This window comes from Rutilus rutilus (assembly GCF_951802725.1).
Source record: "Rutilus rutilus genome assembly, chromosome: 18".
Lineage (NCBI taxonomy): Eukaryota > Metazoa > Chordata > Actinopteri > Cypriniformes > Leuciscidae > Rutilus > Rutilus rutilus.
The window spans coordinates 2,878,286-2,900,119 of NC_140231.1; the positions used below are offsets into that span (position 1 = coordinate 2,878,286).

The following is a 21,834-nucleotide window of genomic DNA, read 5'->3' on the forward strand; positions in this document are numbered from 1 at the left end:
CACACACAATACACAAACACACACTATTAGTAAACTGCGAGCAGTAATAAATTATTGGCCACATCGGTGCCTTAAGAAATAAAATAAAAAGTAATAATGAAAGCATCAAGAAATTCACTCACTGCTAAACTGGGGCATAAATAATCATCACAACACTGTCCACAATTGAACAAAGAGACAAATGTTGGATAATGGAGAGTTGTGATATTGAAGGAGAAAAGTACTTTGATTAGAGCAACTTTAAATATCTACTATAGCGATGATTTGATTGTCCATATACTGTATTCAGGGCATCTCGCGTGAAGCAAGCCTGAGATATCACAACAAATGTGTTTGCGCAACAATAATGTGGCAATAATTTGAACGTAAAATTAATACAAGTGCTAATACCACTGTTGACCATCGTTTTTGTGTATCACAAGATATGGATAGATATTTCACTATATTCTCCGGACGGCTGACAAAAGATCAAAAGATAATCAAAAATCACAGAACGAAGTATTTTCTTGGCAACTCTTGCAAAAGCTAGCATGTTGAATTTACATTGTATTTATGAGACACACTGTTTTCTGAAAGTGTCTGAACTGTCTCTTCTGTCACTGTCATCTCTCTGTTTCTGCACTTGCACCGTGTCCTTCCACTTTGCATTGCATTCAGTTTGTGATCTCCTCAGCAGCCTCATCCATGGACCATCTGAGCGTATGAGGAGGAGTGTGTGTGTGCAGGAATGGATAATAGCAGCATTCTGCTGGTGTTCGCAGTTCTCTCCGCCCGGGCTCAGTCGGACCACTCGTTCTCCTCCGGCTCCGAGTCCTCATCTGATTCGCTGTACTCCACTGCGATGCGGCGGGACAGAATGGTGGCCACGTCGTTCCCCACGGGCTCTTTCTTGGCCTCCTGCTCTCTCTGCTCTTGCACCTTACGAAGCTGGATACCTAGAGGACAAGTCAACAGTCAATAAAAGATAATGCCTAGGACAGTAGGTTTCTAGAAAAGACATAATTGAGCCTGGGAGGATTGGGATTATGACGTGATTCGCCATATAGAGGGAATGCATTGACGTCACTTTCCCGCGGGAACACACTCCTTCAGCTGGACTGAGTGGCAGAAGAGCTGCTGAGTGAATGGATTTAATAGGGGAAACTGTGAAAACGCGAGTAAAACGAACGATTATCAGTTTAAACTAAAGGTTGGACTCAAATGGCCCTATCTTGCACCCAGCGCAATTGACTTTGTACACCGACGCATGTATCATTCCTATTTTGCACCTGACGCACAGCGGACTTTTCCCTCCAAAGACGCACGTCGGTAAATTAGGGAATGAACTTGCGCTCCCGGGGGCGGTTCAGCGAAAAGAGGAGGCGTGTTCCGGCGCAAACGTTCCTGGTGCTATTTTGCAGTTTCAGAAAACAATTCCGCCACAGACCAGGAGAAACCTCGTCTAAAGTCAGTGGCGCGTTCAGATGCTATTTTAAGGGCGCATGCTTGGCCATAATCAATGTAGCGTGTGCCCAGACGCAGCAGTTCTCATTTTTAGAAAACCATACATTATTACAAGGAAAAATATTACCACACGAGGGAAATCATTATTGTGTCCATGAAGATGTGAAAAAATAGGCATAAATCTAGCTTACACATTTACTCAAATTATTATACGCCTGTTTAACGGAAGCTAATTTGGGTGTGTTTCTCCATCCACAATGTCACTTCTCTGTGTTTTACGGCCCTGACGAGAACGTCGGTCTCCTCGGCCGTGAACCGCTCCTGGCGTGCGGCTGGCAAATCCGCCGTTATAATAGCAATCCGCCATGGAACAAGCACGCATGCTCTTAAAGGGAATGTGAGATGACGCTCTGATTGGTTTATTTCACGTTACGCCCAAACCACACCTATGAGTAATGAAGCTACTTCAGACCAACCCATTTTAGATTTGCGTCGGGCGCAAGAGTAATTTATCCCGCCGGTATAATAGCAACAGCGCCCAAGACCCGCCCAAAAAGTTACTTGCGTTTCGCGCTTGATACTTGCGTTTCAGATCGTTAAAATAGGGCCCAAAATGTGTTCCTTACAACTTACCAAAGATCCAGTGATCATGGACATTGACATACAGCAGGAATCGTGTTTCCTGACATTTATATGAGCCTGATTTCAACGCTGAGGAAATACATAAAGCAAATTTGCCTGTGAACGCTTTATATAAATACAATATAGGTCTAAATCCATGTGATGAATTATATCAATGTAATATATATCATCATATCCTCCAGCCCTAAAACTTGTATAGTTTTTTGTCCGTGTTTATTTTAAAAACGTCCAATTATGCAGAATATACAATGATAAATATTGAATTGATGAGTTGTAACAATCCAATAAATTCAGCATATTGACACAGTGATAACTGCAAATCCAGCTTTCTCTGCCTGGATCCAGTTGTATATGTGAATCCATCTGCTTCTCTGTTCTGTAGCTTTCGGCAGTGTGTAAAAATATACCTCAGATTTCTTGTCAAATCTAGTTGTCCAGTCGATCTCAAAGCTCTTTTCCGTTTTAGGTGTGTTTTGTGTGTTTTTCGTGTCATTCACGCTGCAAACTAATGCTGCTGCTCAGTCTTTTTGCCACTCAGTGTGTGTGACCGCAGTCACTCCAGCCGACAGTGACGTCCCACACATACACACTATTGCCTGTGCAGCTCAAAGCTCGCTCAGTTGAGTCAGTCCTGCCACACAAATTACAATTCAGTGATTAAAAATATGAATTGACTATGAATAGACCTTAATCAGAGCAGCGCCATGACGGGTATGAAATCACTCATTGATCAACTGATTAGTGTCACACCTGTTCCCTGTTCAGTTGATTACCTTCCTCTGTGTATTTAAGCTTCAGTTCTCCCCCGGTCTTGGTCTTGTGTTAATGTTACACTTGGTTTGTGCTATGCTCTTTTACCTTGTGTTGATTAAAGTGTATTATTATCTTTCACTCTGCGTCACACACCTTCATTGGATGATCTACACAGTCGACCCCTAACTAGTGATGGGAGAAACAAAGCTTTTCAAAGCTTTGAATCAGTTGAACCAATTGCTTCGTAAAATGATTCACTGTTTCAAAGTGTTTGAAAAGCCACACGCTGGAGACCCCTGCTAGATTGGTCAGAACAGTGGAAATGCAACAAAAACTCAGGCTAAACATGCATAAAAACACCTTTTACAAACCCATTGTAAGGGTTCTTGCACACTGAGGGCCCTATTTTAACGATCCAAGCGTATGGTCTAAAGTGCAGGTTCACTTAGGGCGTCCAAATCCACTTTTGCTAGTTTAACGACGGGAAAAATGGTCGGCGCTCCCGGCTAAATTAAATCTTAATAATTACAAACTTTTGATTGCTAGTGTATATTTTCCCCCCTTTAAAAGTATATGTGTAAAGGACCTCTTTTTAGGGCATTTTTTACTCTTAATTAGCATAATTGTTAGTAAACGCATATGGAACACACAACATCATTCATACAGCACAATAAGCAGCAAGCAATTCTGCGTTTAAAAGACGTCTAATAGCCGTCCAAACACAGCCCAGACCCAGCCCAGCCCAAATTTAATAGACGCTTAAACCATAGCCCAAGAAAAGGCTAGTTAGTCTTTTGGACGACTGTTTGGACGGCTATTCGACGTCTTTTAAATGCAAAATTGCTTGCTGGGATGTTAGCTGGGTATCCTGAAGTCAAAATCCTTTGCTTTGCGTACTGACCTCTGCGGATGGCGGCCAGCAGGTCGCTCCGGGCATCACTGATGGGGACGAGGGGCACCTGGCCCTTTCTGGGAAGAGTAGACTCTCCAGGTGTGTGTGTTCCTCGGGACGGGGACGGGGCGTGGGTGGGCGGTCCCGGTGGGGGGGGAGGCGGGGCCATCGGTGGGCCGCCCATCACAGCATGCGAAGGGGAACCGGTGTAGGCCGAGGCAGGAGCCGGCGGAGGAGAGGGGCTGTAGGGCCGTGAGAGGGAGATCACTGTCCCCGGAGCCAGTGATGGAGGGCCAGATGTGCTGTCAAACGCAGTCTGAGATGAAGGGATGAGGGGAGGAGGAGGAGGGGGGGCAGGTGGGATGATGTGCTCGAGGATTTGATGGCCGCTGTCAAGGGATTACAAGGGAAAGTTGTTTAAGGAACTATTTTGCATTGAATTTTTTTTGTCATTTCCTACTAATGCCACTATTGCCTCAAAGGAACAGTTCACCCAAAAATAAAGATGAATATTGAAATGTTTACACAGCTTAAAACATGTAAAACAGGAACTACTGTAGTCCACATTTGAAGTGGATCAAAAAATGTTCATCAAAGTTGTCCTAAGACAAGAACGGGTATTATTCCAAATTCATGTATAACTTTAATGAAAGGTTTTGACCCACTTTAAATGTTGACTACTGTATTTTGCATTGAAAAATATTTGTCACTTCCTATTACTGCCTCAGAAAGAACAGTTCACATAAAAATAAAGATGAGTAGTTTACTTACCCTCAGTCATTTTAAACCTAAATAATTATTGAAATGTTTGCACACATTATTGAAATGTTTACACAGAATAAAACGTCCTCATTATAAACTAAGCATTTATTAAACGAAGCTCCAAAAACTGCTTGATTTGATATTGCACATCTGGGCAAATATAGAGCAAGACATTGACCAATAGTTATACATCATCTCATCATAGGCTCCGCCCACTGGTGTTCAGTCGCTTAATGGCTGACATTTGCCCACACTGGATGTGAGCGTCGCGTCAAAAGCAAATAGAAGCCTTTATAATGACTGACGCTGATACACTGATACAGTATACAGATGTGTGTTCAGATTATAATGACTGATGCTGTCTACACTGATACAGTATACAGATGTGTGTTCAGATTATAATGACTGACGCTGTCTACACTGATACAGTATACAGATGTGTGTTCAGATTATAATGACTGAAGCTGTCTACACTGATACAGTATACAGATGTGTGTTCAGATTATAATGACTGACTCTGATACACTGATACAGTATACAGATGTGTGTTCAGATTATAATGACTGAAGCTGTCTACACTGATACAGTATACAGATGTGTGTTCAGATTATAATGACTGACTCTGATACACTGATACAGTATACAGATGTGTGTTCAGATTATAATGACTGACGCTGATACACTGATACAGTATACAGATGTGTGTTCAGATTATAATGACTGAAGCTGTCTACACTGATACAGTATACAGATGTGTGTTCAGATTATAATGACTGACGCTGATACACTGATACAGTATACAGATGTGTGTTCAGATTATAATGACTGACTCTGATACACTGATACAGTATACAGATGTGTGTTCAGATTATAATGACTGACTCTGATACACTGATACAGTATACAGATGTGTGTTCAGATTATAATGACTGAAGCTGTCTTCACTGATACAGTATACAGATGTGTGTTCAGATTATAATGACTGACTCTGATACACTGATACAGTATACAGATGTGTGTTCAGATTATAATCACTGACGCTGATACACTGATACAGTATACAGATGTGTGTTCAGATTATAATGACTGACGCTGATACACTGATACAGTATACAGATGTGTGTTCAGATTATAATGACTGATGCTGATACACTGATACAGTATACAGATGTGTGTTCAGATTATAATGACTGACGCTGATACACTGATACAGTATACAGATGTGTGTTCAGATTATAATGACTGATGCTGATACACTGATACAGTATACAGATGTGTGTTCAGATTATAATGACTGATGCTGATACACTGATACAGTATACAGATGTGTGTTCAGATTATAATGACTGACTCTGATGCACTGATACAGTATACAGATGTGTGTTCAGATTATAATGACTGACGCTGTCTACACTGATACAGTATACAGATGTGTGTTCAGATTATAATGACTGACTCTGATACACTGATACAGTATACAGATGTGTGTTCAGATTATAATGACTGACTCTGATGCACTGATACAGTATACAGATGTGTGTTCAGATTATAATGACTGACTCTGATACACTGATACAGTATACAGATGTGTGTTCAGATTACAATGACTGACTCTGATACACTGATACAGTATACAGATGTGTGTTCAGATTATAATGACTGACTCTGATGCACTGATACAGTATACAGATGTGTGTTCAGATTATAATGACTGACTCTGATACACTGATACAGTATACAGATGTGTGTTCAGATTATAATGACTGACGCTGATACACTGATACAGTATACAGATGTGTGTTCTGATTACAATGACTGACTCTGATACACTGATACAGTATACAGATGTGTGTTCAGATTATAATGACTGACTCTGATGCACTGATACAGTATACAGATGTGTGTTCTGATTACAATGACTGACTCTGATACACTGATACAGTATACAGATGTGTGTTCAGATTATAATGACTGACTCTGATACACTGATACAGTATACAGATGTGTGTTCAGATTATAATGACTGACGCTGATACACTGATACAGTATACAGATGTGTGTTCAGATTATAATGACTGACTCTGATGCACTGATACAGTATACAGATGTGTGTTCAGATTATAATGACTGACGCTGTCTACACTGATACAGTATACAGATGTGTGTTCAGATTATAATGACTGACTCTGATACACTGATACAGTATACAGATGTGTGTTCAGATTATAATGACTGACGCTGTCTACACTGATACAGTATACAGATGTGTGTTCAGATTATAATGACTGACTCTGATGCACTGATACAGTATACAGATGTGTGTTCAGATTATAATGACTGACGCTGTCTACACTGATACAGTATACAGATGTGTGTTCAGATTATAATGACTGACTCTGATACACTGATACAGTATACAGATGTGTGTTCAGATTATAATGACTGACGCTGTCTACACTGATACAGTATACAGATGTGTGTTCAGATTATAATGACTGACTCTGATACACTGATACAGTATACAGATGTGTGTTCAGATTATAATGACTGACGCTGTCTACACTGATACAGTATACAGATGTGTGTTCAGATTATAATGACTGACTCTGATGCACTGATACAGTATACAGATGTGTGTTCAGATTATAATGACTGACGCTGTCTACACTGATACAGTATACAGATGTGTGTTCAGATTATAATGACTGACTCTGATACACTGATACAGTATACAGATGTGTGTTCAGATTATAATGACTGACTCTGATACACTGATACAGTATACAGATGTGTGTTCAGATTATAATGACTGACTCTGATACACTGATACAGTATACAGATGTGTGTTCAGATTATAATGACTAACGCTGATACACTGATACAGTATACAGATGTGTGTTCAGATTATAATGACTGACGCTGATACACTGATACAGTATACAGATGTGTGTTCAGATTATAATGACTGACTCTGATACACTGATACAGTATACAGATGTGTGTTCAGATTATAATGACTGACTCTGATACACTGATACAGTATACAGATGTGTGTTCAGATTATAATGACTGACTCTGATACACTGATACAGTATACAGATGTGTGTTCAGATTATAATGACTGACTCTGATACACTGATACAGTATACAGATGTGTGTTCAGATTATAATGACTGACTCTGATACACTGATACAGTATACAGATGTGTGTTCAGATTATAATGACTGACTCTAATACACTGATACAGTATACAGATGTGTGTTCAGATTATAATGACTGACGCTGTCTACACTGATACAGTATACAGATGTGTGTTCAGATTATAATGACTGACGCTGTCTACACTGATACAGTATACAGATGTGTGTTCAGATTATAATGACTGACTCTGATACACTGATACAGTATACAGATGTGTGTTCAGATTATAATGACTGACTCTAATACACTGATACAGTATACAGATGTGTGTTCAGATTATAATGACTGATGCTGATACACTGATACAGTATACAGATGTGTGTTCAGATTATAATGACTGATGCTGATACACTGATACAGTATACAGATGTGTGTTCAGATTATAATGACTGATGCTGATACACTGATACAGTATACAGATGTGTGTTCAGATTATAATGACTGACGCTGATACACTGATACAGTATACAGATGTGTGTTCAGATTATAATGACTGACGCTGTCTACACTGATACAGTATACAGATGTGTGTTCAGATTATAATGACTGACTCTGATACACTGATACAGTATACAGATGTGTGTTCAGATTATAATGACTGACGCTGATGCACTGATACAGTATACAGATGTGTGTTCAGATTATAATGACTGACGCTGTCTACACTGATACAGTATACAGATGTGTGTTCAGATTATAATGACTGACTCTGATACACTGATACAGTATACAGATGTGTGTTCAGATTATAATGACTGACTCTGATACACTGATACAGTATACAGATGTGTGTTCAGATTATAATGACTGATGCTGATACACTGATACAGTGTACAGATGTGTGTTCAGATTATAATGACTGACGCTGATACACTGATACAGTATACAGATGTGTGTTCAGATTATAATGACTGATGCTGATACACTGATACAGTATACAGATGTGTGTTCAGATTATAATGACTGACTCTGATGCACTGATACAGTATACAGATGTGTGTTCAGATTATAATGACTGACGCTGTCTACACTGATACAGTATACAGATGTGTGTTCAGATTATAATGACTGACTCTGATACACTGATACAGTATACAGATGTGTGTTCAGATTATAATGACTGACTCTGATGCACTGATACAGTATACAGATGTGTGTTCAGATTATAATGACTGACTCTGATACACTGATACAGTATACAGATGTGTGTTCAGATTATAATGACTGACTCTGATGCACTGATACAGTATACAGATGTGTGTTCAGATTATAATGACTGACTCTGATACACTGATACAGTATACAGATGTGTGTTCAGATTACAATGACTGACTCTGATACACTGATACAGTATACAGATGTGTGTTCTGATTACAATGACTGACTCTGATACACTGATACAGTATACAGATGTGTGTTCAGATTATAATGACTGACTCTGATACACTGATACAGTATACAGATGTGTGTTCTGATTACAATGACTGACTCTGATACACTGATACAGTATACAGATGTGTGTTCAGATTATAATGACTGACTCTGATGCACTGATACAGTATACAGATGTGTGTTCAGATTATAATGACTGACGCTGTCTACACTGATACAGTATACAGATGTGTGTTCAGATTATAATGACTGACGCTGTCTACACTGATACAGTATACAGATGTGTGTTCAGATTATAATGACTGACTCTGATACACTGATACAGTATACAGATGTGTGTTCAGATTACAATGACTGACTCTGATACACTGATACAGTATACAGATGTGTGTTCTGATTACAATGACTGACTCTGATACACTGATACAGTATACAGATGTGTGTTCAGATTATAATGACTGACTCTGATACACTGATACAGTATACAGATGTGTGTTCTGATTACAATGACTGACTCTGATACACTGATACAGTATACAGATGTGTGTTCAGATTATAATGACTGACTCTGATGCACTGATACAGTATACAGATGTGTGTTCAGATTATAATGACTGACTCTGATGCACTGATACAGTATACAGATGTGTGTTCAGATTATAATGACTGACGCTGTCTACACTGATACAGTATACAGATGTGTGTTCAGATTATAATGACTGACTCTGATACACTGATACAGTATACAGATGTGTGTTCAGATTATAATGACTGACTCTGATGCACTGATACAGTATACAGATGTGTGTTCAGATTATAATGACTGACGCTGATACACTGATACAGTGTACAGATGTGTGTTCAGATTATAATGACTGACGCTGATACACTGATACAGTATACAGATGTGTGTTCAGATTATAATGACTGACGCTGATACACTGATACAGTGTACAGATGTGTGTTCAGATTATAATGACTGACGCTGATACACTGATACAGTATACAGATGTGTGTTCAGATTATAATGACTGACTCTGATGCACTGATACAGTATACAGATGTGTGTTCAGATTATAATGACTGACGCTGTCTACACTGATACAGTATACAGATGTGTGTTCAGATTATAATGACTGACTCTGATACACTGATACAGTATACAGATGTGTGTTCAGATTATAATGACTGACGCTGTCTACACTGATACAGTATACAGATGTGTGTTCAGATTATAATGACTGACTCTGATACACTGATACAGTATACAGATGTGTGTTCAGATTATAATGACTGACGCTGTCTACACTGATACAGTATACAGATGTGTGTTCAGATTATAATGACTGACTCTGATGCACTGATACAGTATACAGATGTGTGTTCAGATTATAATGACTGACGCTGTCTACACTGATACAGTATACAGATGTGTGTTCAGATTATAATGACTGACTCTGATACACTGATACAGTATACAGATGTGTGTTCAGATTATAATGACTGACTCTGATACACTGATACAGTATACAGATGTGTGTTCAGATTATAATGACTGACTCTGATACACTGATACAGTATACAGATGTGTGTTCAGATTATAATGACTAACGCTGATACACTGATACAGTATACAGATGTGTGTTCAGATTATAATGACTGACGCTGATACACTGATACAGTATACAGATGTGTGTTCAGATTATAATGACTGACTCTGATACACTGATACAGTATACAGATGTGTGTTCAGATTATAATGACTGACTCTGATACACTGATACAGTATACAGATGTGTGTTCAGATTATAATGACTGACTCTGATACACTGATACAGTATACAGATGTGTGTTCAGATTATAATGACTGACTCTGATACACTGATACAGTATACAGATGTGTGTTCAGATTATAATGACTGACTCTGATACACTGATACAGTATACAGATGTGTGTTCAGATTATAATGACTGACTCTAATACACTGATACAGTATACAGATGTGTGTTCAGATTATAATGACTGACGCTGTCTACACTGATACAGTATACAGATGTGTGTTCAGATTATAATGACTGACGCTGTCTACACTGATACAGTATACAGATGTGTGTTCAGATTATAATGACTGACTCTGATACACTGATACAGTATACAGATGTGTGTTCAGATTATAATGACTGACTCTAATACACTGATACAGTATACAGATGTGTGTTCAGATTATAATGACTGATGCTGATACACTGATACAGTATACAGATGTGTGTTCAGATTATAATGACTGATGCTGATACACTGATACAGTATACAGATGTGTGTTCAGATTATAATGACTGACTCTGATACACTGATACAGTATACAGATGTGTGTTCAGATTATAATGACTGATGCTGATACACTGATACAGTATACAGATGTGTGTTCAGATTATAATGACTGACGCTGATACACTGATACAGTATACAGATGTGTGTTCAGATTATAATGACTGATGCTGATACACTGATACAGTATACAGATGTGTGTTCAGATTATAATGACTGACGCTGATACACTGATACAGTATACAGATGTGTGTTCAGATTATAATGACTGATGCTGATACACTGATACAGTATACAGATGTGTGTTCAGATTATAATGACTGACTCTAATACACTGATACAGTATACAGATGTGTGTTCAGATTATAATGACTGATGCTGATACACTGATACAGTATACAGATGTGTGTTCAGATTATAATGACTGACGCTGATACACTGATACAGTATACAGATGTGTGTTCAGATTATAATGACTGACTCTGATACACTGATACAGTATACAGATGTGTGTTCAGATTATAATGACTGACGCTGATACACTGATACAGTATACAGATGTGTGTTCAGATTATAATGACTGACGCTGATACACTGATACAGTATACAGATGTGTGTTCAGATTATAATGACTGACTCTGATGCACTGATACAGTATACAGATGTGTGTTCAGATTATAATGACTGACGCTGTCTACACTGATACAGTATACAGATGTGTGTTCAGATTATAATGACTGACTCTGATACACTGATACAGTATACAGATGTGTGTTCAGATTATAATGACTGACGCTGATACACTGATACAGTATACAGATGTGTGTTCAGATTATAATGACTGACGCTAATACACTGATACAGTATACAGATGTGTGTTCAGATTATAATGACTGACTCTGATACACTGATACAGTATACAGATGTGTGTTCAGATTATAATGACTGACTCTGATACACTGATACAGTATACAGATGTGTGTTCAGATTATAATGACTGACTCTGATACACTGATACAGTATACAGATGTGTGTTCAGATTATAATGACTAACGCTGATACACTGATACAGTATACAGATGTGTGTTCAGATTATAATGACTGACGCTGATACACTGATACAGTATACAGATGTGTGTTCAGATTATAATGACTGACTCTGATACACTGATACAGTATACAGATGTGTGTTCAGATTATAATGACTGACTCTGATACACTGATACAGTATACAGATGTGTGTTCAGATTATAATGACTGACTCTGATACACTGATACAGTATACAGATGTGTGTTCAGATTATAATGACTGACTCTGATACACTGATACAGTATACAGATGTGTGTTCAGATTATAATGACTGACTCTGATACACTGATACAGTATACAGATGTGTGTTCAGATTATAATGACTGACTCTAATACACTGATACAGTATACAGATGTGTGTTCAGATTATAATGACTGACGCTGTCTACACTGATACAGTATACAGATGTGTGTTCAGATTATAATGACTGACGCTGTCTACACTGATACAGTATACAGATGTGTGTTCAGATTATAATGACTGACGCTGTCTACACTGATACAGTATACAGATGTGTGTTCAGATTATAATGACTGACTCTGATACACTGATACAGTATACAGATGTGTGTTCAGATTATAATGACTGACTCTAATACACTGATACAGTATACAGATGTGTGTTCAGATTATAATGACTGATGCTGATACACTGATACAGTATACAGATGTGTGTTCAGATTATAATGACTGATGCTGATACACTGATACAGTATACAGATGTGTGTTCAGATTATAATGACTGACGCTGATACACTGATACAGTATACAGATGTGTGTTCAGATTATAATGACTGACGCTGTCTACACTGATACAGTATACAGATGTGTGTTCAGATTATAATGACTGACTCTGATACACTGATACAGTATACAGATGTGTGTTCAGATTATAATGACTGACGCTGATGCACTGATACAGTATACAGATGTGTGTTCAGATTATAATGACTGACGCTGTCTACACTGATACAGTATACAGATGTGTGTTCAGATTATAATGACTGACTCTGATACACTGATACAGTATACAGATGTGTGTTCAGATTATAATGACTGACTCTGATACACTGATACAGTATACAGATGTGTGTTCAGATTATAATGACTGACTCTGATACACTGATACAGTATACAGATGTGTGTTCAGATTATAATGACTGACGCTGATACACTGATACAGTATACAGATGTGTGTTCAGATTATAATGACTGACGCTGATACACTGATACAGTATACAGATGTGTGTTCAGATTATAATGACTGACTCTGATACACTGATACAATATACAGATGTGTGTTCAGATTATAATGACTGACGCTGATACACTGATACAGTATACAGATGTGTGTTCAGATTATAATGACTGACGCTGATGCACTGATACAGTATACAGATGTGTGTTCAGATTATAATGACTGACGCTGATGCACTGATACAGTATACAGATGTGTGTTCAGATTATAATGACTGACGCTGATACACTGATACAGTATACAGATGTGTGTTCAGATTATAATGACTGACGCTGATGCACTGATACAGTATACAGATGTGTGTTCAGATTATAATGACTGACTCTGATACACTGATACAGTATACAGATGTGTGTTCAGATTACAATGACTGACTCTGATACACTGATACAGTATACAGATGTGTGTTCAGATTATAATGACTGATGCTGATACACTGATACAGTATACAGATGTGTGTTCAGATTATAATGACTGACTCTGATACACTGATACAGTATACAGATGTGTGTTCAGATTATAATGACTGACGCTGTCTACACTGATACAGTATACAGATGTGTGTTCAGATTATAATGACTGATGCTGTCTACACTGATACAGTATACAGATGTGTGTTCAGATTATAATGACTGATGCTGTCTACACTGATACAGTATACAGATGTGTGTTCAGATTATAATGACTGACGCTGATACACTGATACAGTATACAGATGTGTGTTCAGATTATAATGACTGACGCTGATACACTGATACAGTATACAGATGTGTGTTCAGTTTCTGTCGTTCAATAAAAGGACAAATGGAAGAGTGAAAGAAGGTTTGCTTTGATCGTCCAGTTTAAACAGCTGATTTGCGTCTCTGTTCAGACTTCAGAAGATCTCAGCGTCGGAAATAAGTGGATGCTTTATTTTAATGGCGTCCTGGATCACGTCACAGGATTATATGTTTGTTTTGTAAATCGAGGCAGAGTAATGGAGAGTTCACAAAGAAACTTTTGTTGAAAAATGAAGCAGCGACTGTATTGAATCTGACAGCAGCTTCATCACAAACTCTAAGTAAATTTTCATAATGCTTTGCTTTGTCTGTAAATAATGGTTTTATATGGATAATGTTTTCATAACGTTAAAGCGTTGATACTGTTTCCTATGCAGTGACGTTAGCCAATCATAACAGTGGCCTTTACTGACAAGCCTTAAAGGAGCGGCGCCTTAAAAACAAAGGCTCAGAATGAGGGTTGAAAATAATCAATTTTGTTTTGTGCAGAATTCTTTAACATTATAAGTGAACCTGAAGGAACATATTGAAATAAAAAAAATCCACCTCATGATGTAAATGAGTGAATGTTGACAACTTTTAGGGTGACCTGTTCCTTTCTCACACATAGAGATGAAACACTACAAAAAACGGTTTCACTTTATTTTGATGGTCCCTTTAACACATTCTGTTAACTATAAGTAACGATGCACCTACATGTCTACTAACTCAAAATAATGTGTTACCCAAAAAAACAATGACTTGATTGAAATATATCTGGACATCACAACGTTACTTTAATGATAATAGTAGCACCGCTAGTTGTTTACTCCCCCAAAATATTCCATTAGTCGATAGCATTATAGCCTGTAACTTTCGAGAGAGAAGTGACATACCTGTATTCTTTAGCAGCTGTTGGCCGGGGCCCGTTGAGAGCTGATTCTGGCGCTGGGGGCCCGTGGTGGACCTGGAGGCGTCCCAGAGAGTGCTGTCGGGCCCCAGCAGAACTGGAGGAGCCCGGGGGCCGGTGCGCTCGGTCCAGGGACTGAGTCTGCGTGGGGCCGGCGTCTTTCCCATCAGCCCCTGCTCCGCCAGCCTCCGGTGGGTGGTTCGGACTCGCTGGGTACGAGTGCTCGTCTGACATACCAGATCTGGGTTAAATCGAACAACACAATATACAGACACACAGTGTGCAGGTATTATTATGGCTGCCTATTCAGTATAGAATTGATTTTAATGGGATAGTTCACATACACGTGGATAGTATAGTACAGATAGTACAGATAGTACACGTGGTTGTGTACAAGAGGTAAAAACTATATAAATACTGTTCGTTTTCTCACACAAACCGCTCGTTTCGTGTCTTAGGCCATCAATGTGTACTTACGATGGGGAATTGTTTAATTTGGACTTCTCTGTGCATGCTCTTTGAGATAGTGACCATAGACCTGCATTATACGACTGACAGACAAGAACGGTTTGACCTAAAAATATCAAAATTGAAACTACTGCGGAAACAAAGACACCTACATCTTGGATGCCCTTGAGGTAAGCTAAAACATACCAAAATTTTATTTCAAAGTGAACTATCCCTTTAAGATCAAGTGACCAAAACCTCCGTCTAGTCCCACACTCTCGACTCAAACGTAAAGGGGATCGAGTGTTTTCTGTGGTTGGGCCTCGGTTATGGATCAACCTGGCCTTAGAGATCAGTGGCAATTTTTAAGTCTCTTTTAAAAACGTATTTGTTTTCTCTGGCGTATTGATTAATTTTTTATTTTATTTTTTTTACACATTTTTCTTAAATGTGTATATTATAATTGTGTGTATTATTTTAAGTGTGTATATTTAGGATTTGTATTTAGATATCTTGTACAGCTACTGCACAAGTCATAGCCATTGTGTGAAGAGTAGAGCACATTTTAAGCTATTATGAACTGAAATACAGCCGAGTGCAATCTGCATTTAAATAAGGCGCCTTTAAATGTGTTGCATTATATTCAGCATCACTGATGTTAAACTGAATGTATAGGTTCAACACAGAGACTCTATGCCACTGCAGCGTCTGGGACTGTGGCTCACACTCCAACACACACCATTCTCAGCCGTTTATACTTCAGTTTGTTAGTTCACCTATAGACAAACAGATGGCATTTTAATTATCCTTGTGAAAAAGAAGGGCACTTAATTGGATTGAATGTGCACTTATAGTGTACTTCAAACCTTAAAAGTATATTTTTATGAAACAGTCCTTGCAGATCATATATTAGTGATGAATTAAAAGGCCACTTAGGTGTACTTAAATAGAGTAGGCACTTTCGTAACACACTTCTTAAATGTACTTTACAGTTCAACTGCCATCTTATATTTTTAATAACTAACTGCATTTGATATAGATTTAATCATACAATGCAAATACAGTTGACAGCACTCACTGGGTGTAATGAAGTGTCTAATCAACTCAAGTCAAGTGGAATAAGTAACGGGCAAATGAGTACCTTTATTCAGCTTCAGATCAGAGGAAGACACAATAGAGTGCCATCAGTTTATGACAGCTGCCGATGAATAATTCTTTTTTTTGGTGAACTATTAATTTAAAGTGATAGTTTACCCAAAAATGAAAAATCTGTCATTAATTACTCTCCCTCATGTCGTTCCAAATCCGTAAGACTTTTGTTCATCTTCAGAACACAAATGAAGATTTTTTTGATGAAATCTGAGAGATATCTGTCCCTCCATTGACAGGCTACGCAACTACCACATCAAAGAGTTCATAAAGAGATCGTAAAACTAATCCATAAGAATTGAGCAGTTTAGTCCAACTTTTTCTGAAGAGACTCGATAACAATAGGTTACTATCGTAACCCCGGTTCTCTGAAACATCGAGTGGAGAGATCCACCTATGGGAAGGGCATCCGTACCTGACCTCTGCAGAAGCATCCAATTGCACCAAGTCTGGCTAGACAGACAGAAGCGCGCAGCCAATGCCAGGTGAGGCCACACCCCCTTACCTACGGGCATATAAAGGCTAGGCGCGCTGCTATTCCTCAGTAAGTATATTCGTTTCTCGTGCGGCAAGCGGGGCAAAGCTGGTGGATCTCTCCACTCGATGTTTCAGAGAACCGGGGTTACGATAGTAACCTATTGTTCTCTTTCATCATCTCGTGTTCGAGATCCACCTATGGGAGAGACATGGACAGCTCCCTGATTGCCCAAAACACTCACAGTGAGGTTCTGAAAGCCAGAGAAAGACGGTCACCTCGGGGAGGCGGTGCCTGACACGTCCCTTAATCATGAACCTGCAAAGGTGATGCCACACCTAACTGCTATGGACAAGCAGGACATGAAACATGCATGAGACACATACATGATAATAACCCCAACACACCAAGGCACATAAACTATACCCATGAAGGGAAGTAAATGTTTGGTGACAGGAATGAACATGGCCATTCACTCTTATTGGTTTTACCCAACAGGGTTGCAGGGAAGAGCTAAGAAGACCCCACCCCTAAAACCGAATGTGCTACCGAGGTTCTGGTGACATCCAGCCGGTAGTAACGCACAAAGGTATGAGGAGAGGCCCAACTGGCAGCGGAGCAGATATCCTGCAGTGACACTCCCCTAAACAAAGCCCAAGAGGCGGATAAGCCCCTTGTGGAATGAGCTCTGATGCCCCTTGGGGGCTGCACTCCCTTTGCTTCATAAGCCATAGTTATAGCGTCCACAACCCAATGTGAGAGACGTTGCTTCGATATGGGACTCCCTCTGTGCGGGGGGGCCCATGAAACAAAGAGCTGGTCGCTCTTCCGGAAAGCGCTGGTCCTGGTCATATATGCCTGTAAAGCACGGACTGGACACAGAGCATTCAGCCTCTGATCCTCTGAAGAGGTAAAAGGTGGAGGGTGAAAAGCAGACAGCTCCAACACCTCCGAAGAGAACGCACTTCGGCATGAAGGCCGGGTTAGGCTTAAGGGAAACCTTATCTCCACTGAGGGAGAACTTAGTGCACGAGGGATGAACCGAGAGTGCATGTAGCTCACTGACACGTTTAGCAGATACCAAGGCCAAGAGCAAAGCTGTCTTGAAGGACAGCAGCTTAAGGGAAATACTCTCCAGAGGCTCAAAAGGATGTTGAGACAGCGCTTCCAGCACCATGGAGAGGTCCCACTCCGGAACAGTTCTCCTGATGACTGGCAAAGAGCGGCGTGCACCCTTCATAAATCTGCGGATTAGAGGGTGCTGCCCGACAGTAGAGCCCTCAAAACCCACATGACAGGCTGAAATCGCAGCCAGGTAGACCTTAACGGTGGAAAAAGACCTCCCTTTTTCAATGAGGTCTTGAAGGAAACACAAAATATCAGGCACCGAGCACTGATAAGATGTGAGACCGTGCCCATCGCACCACCCTTCGAACACTTGCCACTTACAGCCATATAAGGACCGTGTAGAGACGGCCCTGGAATTCTGAATAGTGGCGATCACACGCAGCGAAAGCCCAAGTGCGTTCAGGTTCGTCCTCTCACGGGCCAGGCCCAGAGAGCCACCCTGTCCTGGTGGGGGTGGTAAATCTCCCCGTTGGCTTGGGACAATAGGGCGAGCGGGAAGGCGCCACGGCTCGGTGTATAACAGAGGAATTATCTCCACCAGCCATGGGGCTTTGGGCCACCTGGGTGCTATCAGAATGAGAGACAGGCTGTGCTCTCTCACCCTGGCCAATGTGGGAATTATCAGGCACAGGGGAGGAAAAGCATACAGGAGCACTCTGGGCCATGGGTGGGCCAGTGTGTCTACACCGAGAGGCGCGTCCACGTCCCTTAGCGAGAAGAACATAGGACAATGGTAGTTTTTGTGCGAGGCGAATAGATCTACGCTCGCCCGTCCGAATCTCATCCATAGCATTTCCACTATTTGCGGGTGAAGACGCCAATCTCTGTAGATTGGGTTTCCCCTTGATAGAAGATCCGCACCTCTGTTCAGAATGCCCAGAACGTGAGTTGCGCGTAACGACAGGAAAACCCGTCTGCTCCACACCAAAACCTTGTAAGCTAGAGCGTGAAGTTTCGACGAGCGCATGCCGCCCTGACGGTTGATATAAGCCACAGCCGTGGTATTGTCGCACCGTACTAGAACGTGATGTCCCTGCAGGCGAGGCAGAAAATGATTCAGAGCTTTCCAAATGGTTAAAAGCTCTAAATAGTTTATGTGCACTGAACGTAGTCTGTTTGGCCACAGACCGTTCACCGTTCTGCCCTCTTGGGTGGCACCCCAGCCTGTTAAGGACGCATCTGTCGTCACAACTTTCCGCATCGTAACCGCCCCCAGAGGGGTTCCCCGTGCGTAAAAGTCTTCGCTCTCCCAGTGGCACAAGGCTGCCAAGCAGGCTGAAATGTAGTGACAAAACCCATTTCATGAACGCTCTCGTCCTCAGGAGTCCCAATGGCACAACTTGGGTGGATGAAGCCATGAGACCCTGCAGCCTGAGACATGTGCGATATTGCACTTTCGCCCCTTCTCTGAACTGCGACAGACAGTTCATCAGAGAGCGAACGCGCTCTTGAGAGAGACGCGCTTACATGGAGACTGAGTTCAACTCCAAGCCCAGGAAAATGACATTCTGACTGGGCGTAAAATTGCTCTTGCTCACATTCACTTGGAACCCGAGCGATGTGATGTGCGCGAGCAGACGGCCGGTGTCCTGCAACACCTTCTCCTTTGATTCGGCTATGATGAGCCAATCGTCTATGTAAGTCAGGATTCTCAGACCTGATATTCTCAGAGGTGCTAAGCCCGCCTCCGCACACAGACAGAAATACCGGGGACTTAAACTGAGCCCAAACGGAAGAACTGTGAATTCGTAACATATGCCCTGGTAGGCGAAACAAAGAAACTTCCTGTGCGGAGGATAGATGCTTATGTGAAAGAAAGCATCTTTCAGATCGACTGATGTGAACCAGTCGTTCTGCTTTATGGCACGGGCGAGTGCGCCTTGTGTCAGCATTCTGAAATTGTATTTCCTCAAATGTTTATTCAACACTCGAAGGTCCAAGATAGGGCGGAGAGAGCCGCCTTTCTTCGGGACCAGAAAATAACGGGAATAAAAGCCCTGGTTCATCAGATTGGGGGGCATCACCTGAATCGCTCCCTTGTTTAGGAGAGAGGATATTTCCTCTTTCAGAATGTGTGAGGCCGTTGAAATGCGTGGGTTATTATTGCGAATTGCAATCTGTAACCCTGCATTACTGTACGCATCACCCACTCGGGAGCTGAAGCGGTTCGCCAAGCCGCTTCGTGACTCGCGAGTGCTCCCGCTCGGTCCAGAGCGGAGCTGTGTGCTTAGCGCACGCCGGGAGGATGGGGAAGAGTTGTTTCCTCGGGCCGGGAGGGGGTCCCAGCACTTTCCCATCGTATATATCCCTCTCCTGGTCGGTGGCGCTCTGTGGTGCCGGCCAATCAATGTTGAGACGAGCGTCCGCTCGCTCACACACTTCCAGGAGGATGGCTTGAGGCAGAGCCGCGTGGGCGCTAGCCTGGGGAACACCAGAGGGCGGGATGGCGTCCTCGTCCTCTGAAGCCCCAAGAATGGCCGCATCATCCTCTTCGTCAGAACCGGGCGGTTCGTGGACGAGAGCGAGGTTGCCCTCGAAGATGTCCTCTTCGGGGAAGGCGGGATTGGGCTGGTCAGCCCAGATGAGAGACGTTGCGCCCCGGGAGGCCGCAACCTCATTGGTTCTCGCACGTCAAGCAAACATGCTTGATCTTCCGTTTACTATAACTGATGTGTGAGTTGATGAATGTTTATATGTGAATAAAAGGCTAAATTTAATCTGTTTATTATATAAAGCGATTGTGTCTCTTCAGAAAATTTTGACTAAACCGCTCAATTCATATCGATTAGTTTTACAATCTCTTCATGAAATTTTTTAAGTGTCAAAGTGGTAGGGACAGAAAGCTCTCAGATTTCATCAAAAAAGATCTTCATTTGAGTTCAGAACATTTGGAACGAGTAATTAATGACAGAATTTAAATAATTGGGTAAACTATCACTAAATACGTTGCATTCTTCAAAACACTAAGGTGGCTCGACCATAGAGAACAGACCATAGCACCCACCTATCAGGAGACAGAGATCCCTCAGAGGACATGCCATGGTAAGGAGACGGTGTCAGACGAGTGTCCGGTCGAAACTCCTTATCGTACGCCATCATATTCCACTCCTGACGCCGGTTACGAGCTTTACGAACTTTCTTTACCTCGCGAGAGGGATCCTCCGAGTGTTTTTGCTCTTGCTAAGGCAGAAAAAAATGAAAAGT

The 21,834-nt window shown here is 40.9% G+C and overlaps 1 protein-coding gene across 1 annotated transcript in view; it reads right to left on the bottom strand.

Moving 5' to 3' along the window:
- Positions 1 to 653: 653 nt before the first annotated feature.
- LOC311277305 (actin-binding protein WASF3) overlaps positions 654 to 21,834 on the bottom strand; it is a 38,821-nt gene continuing 17,640 nt past the window's right edge. The window contains exons 6-9 of the mRNA XM_084387576.1: positions 21,635 to 21,810; positions 15,418 to 15,672; positions 3,740 to 4,119; positions 654 to 935 (exon numbers count right to left, since the gene is read on the bottom strand). Coding sequence (XP_084243702.1) covers positions 778 to 935; positions 3,740 to 4,119; positions 15,418 to 15,672; positions 21,635 to 21,810 — 969 coding nt within the window. The 3' untranslated portion in view covers positions 654 to 777. The remainder of the gene's footprint in view (positions 936 to 3,739; positions 4,120 to 15,417; positions 15,673 to 21,634; positions 21,811 to 21,834) is intronic.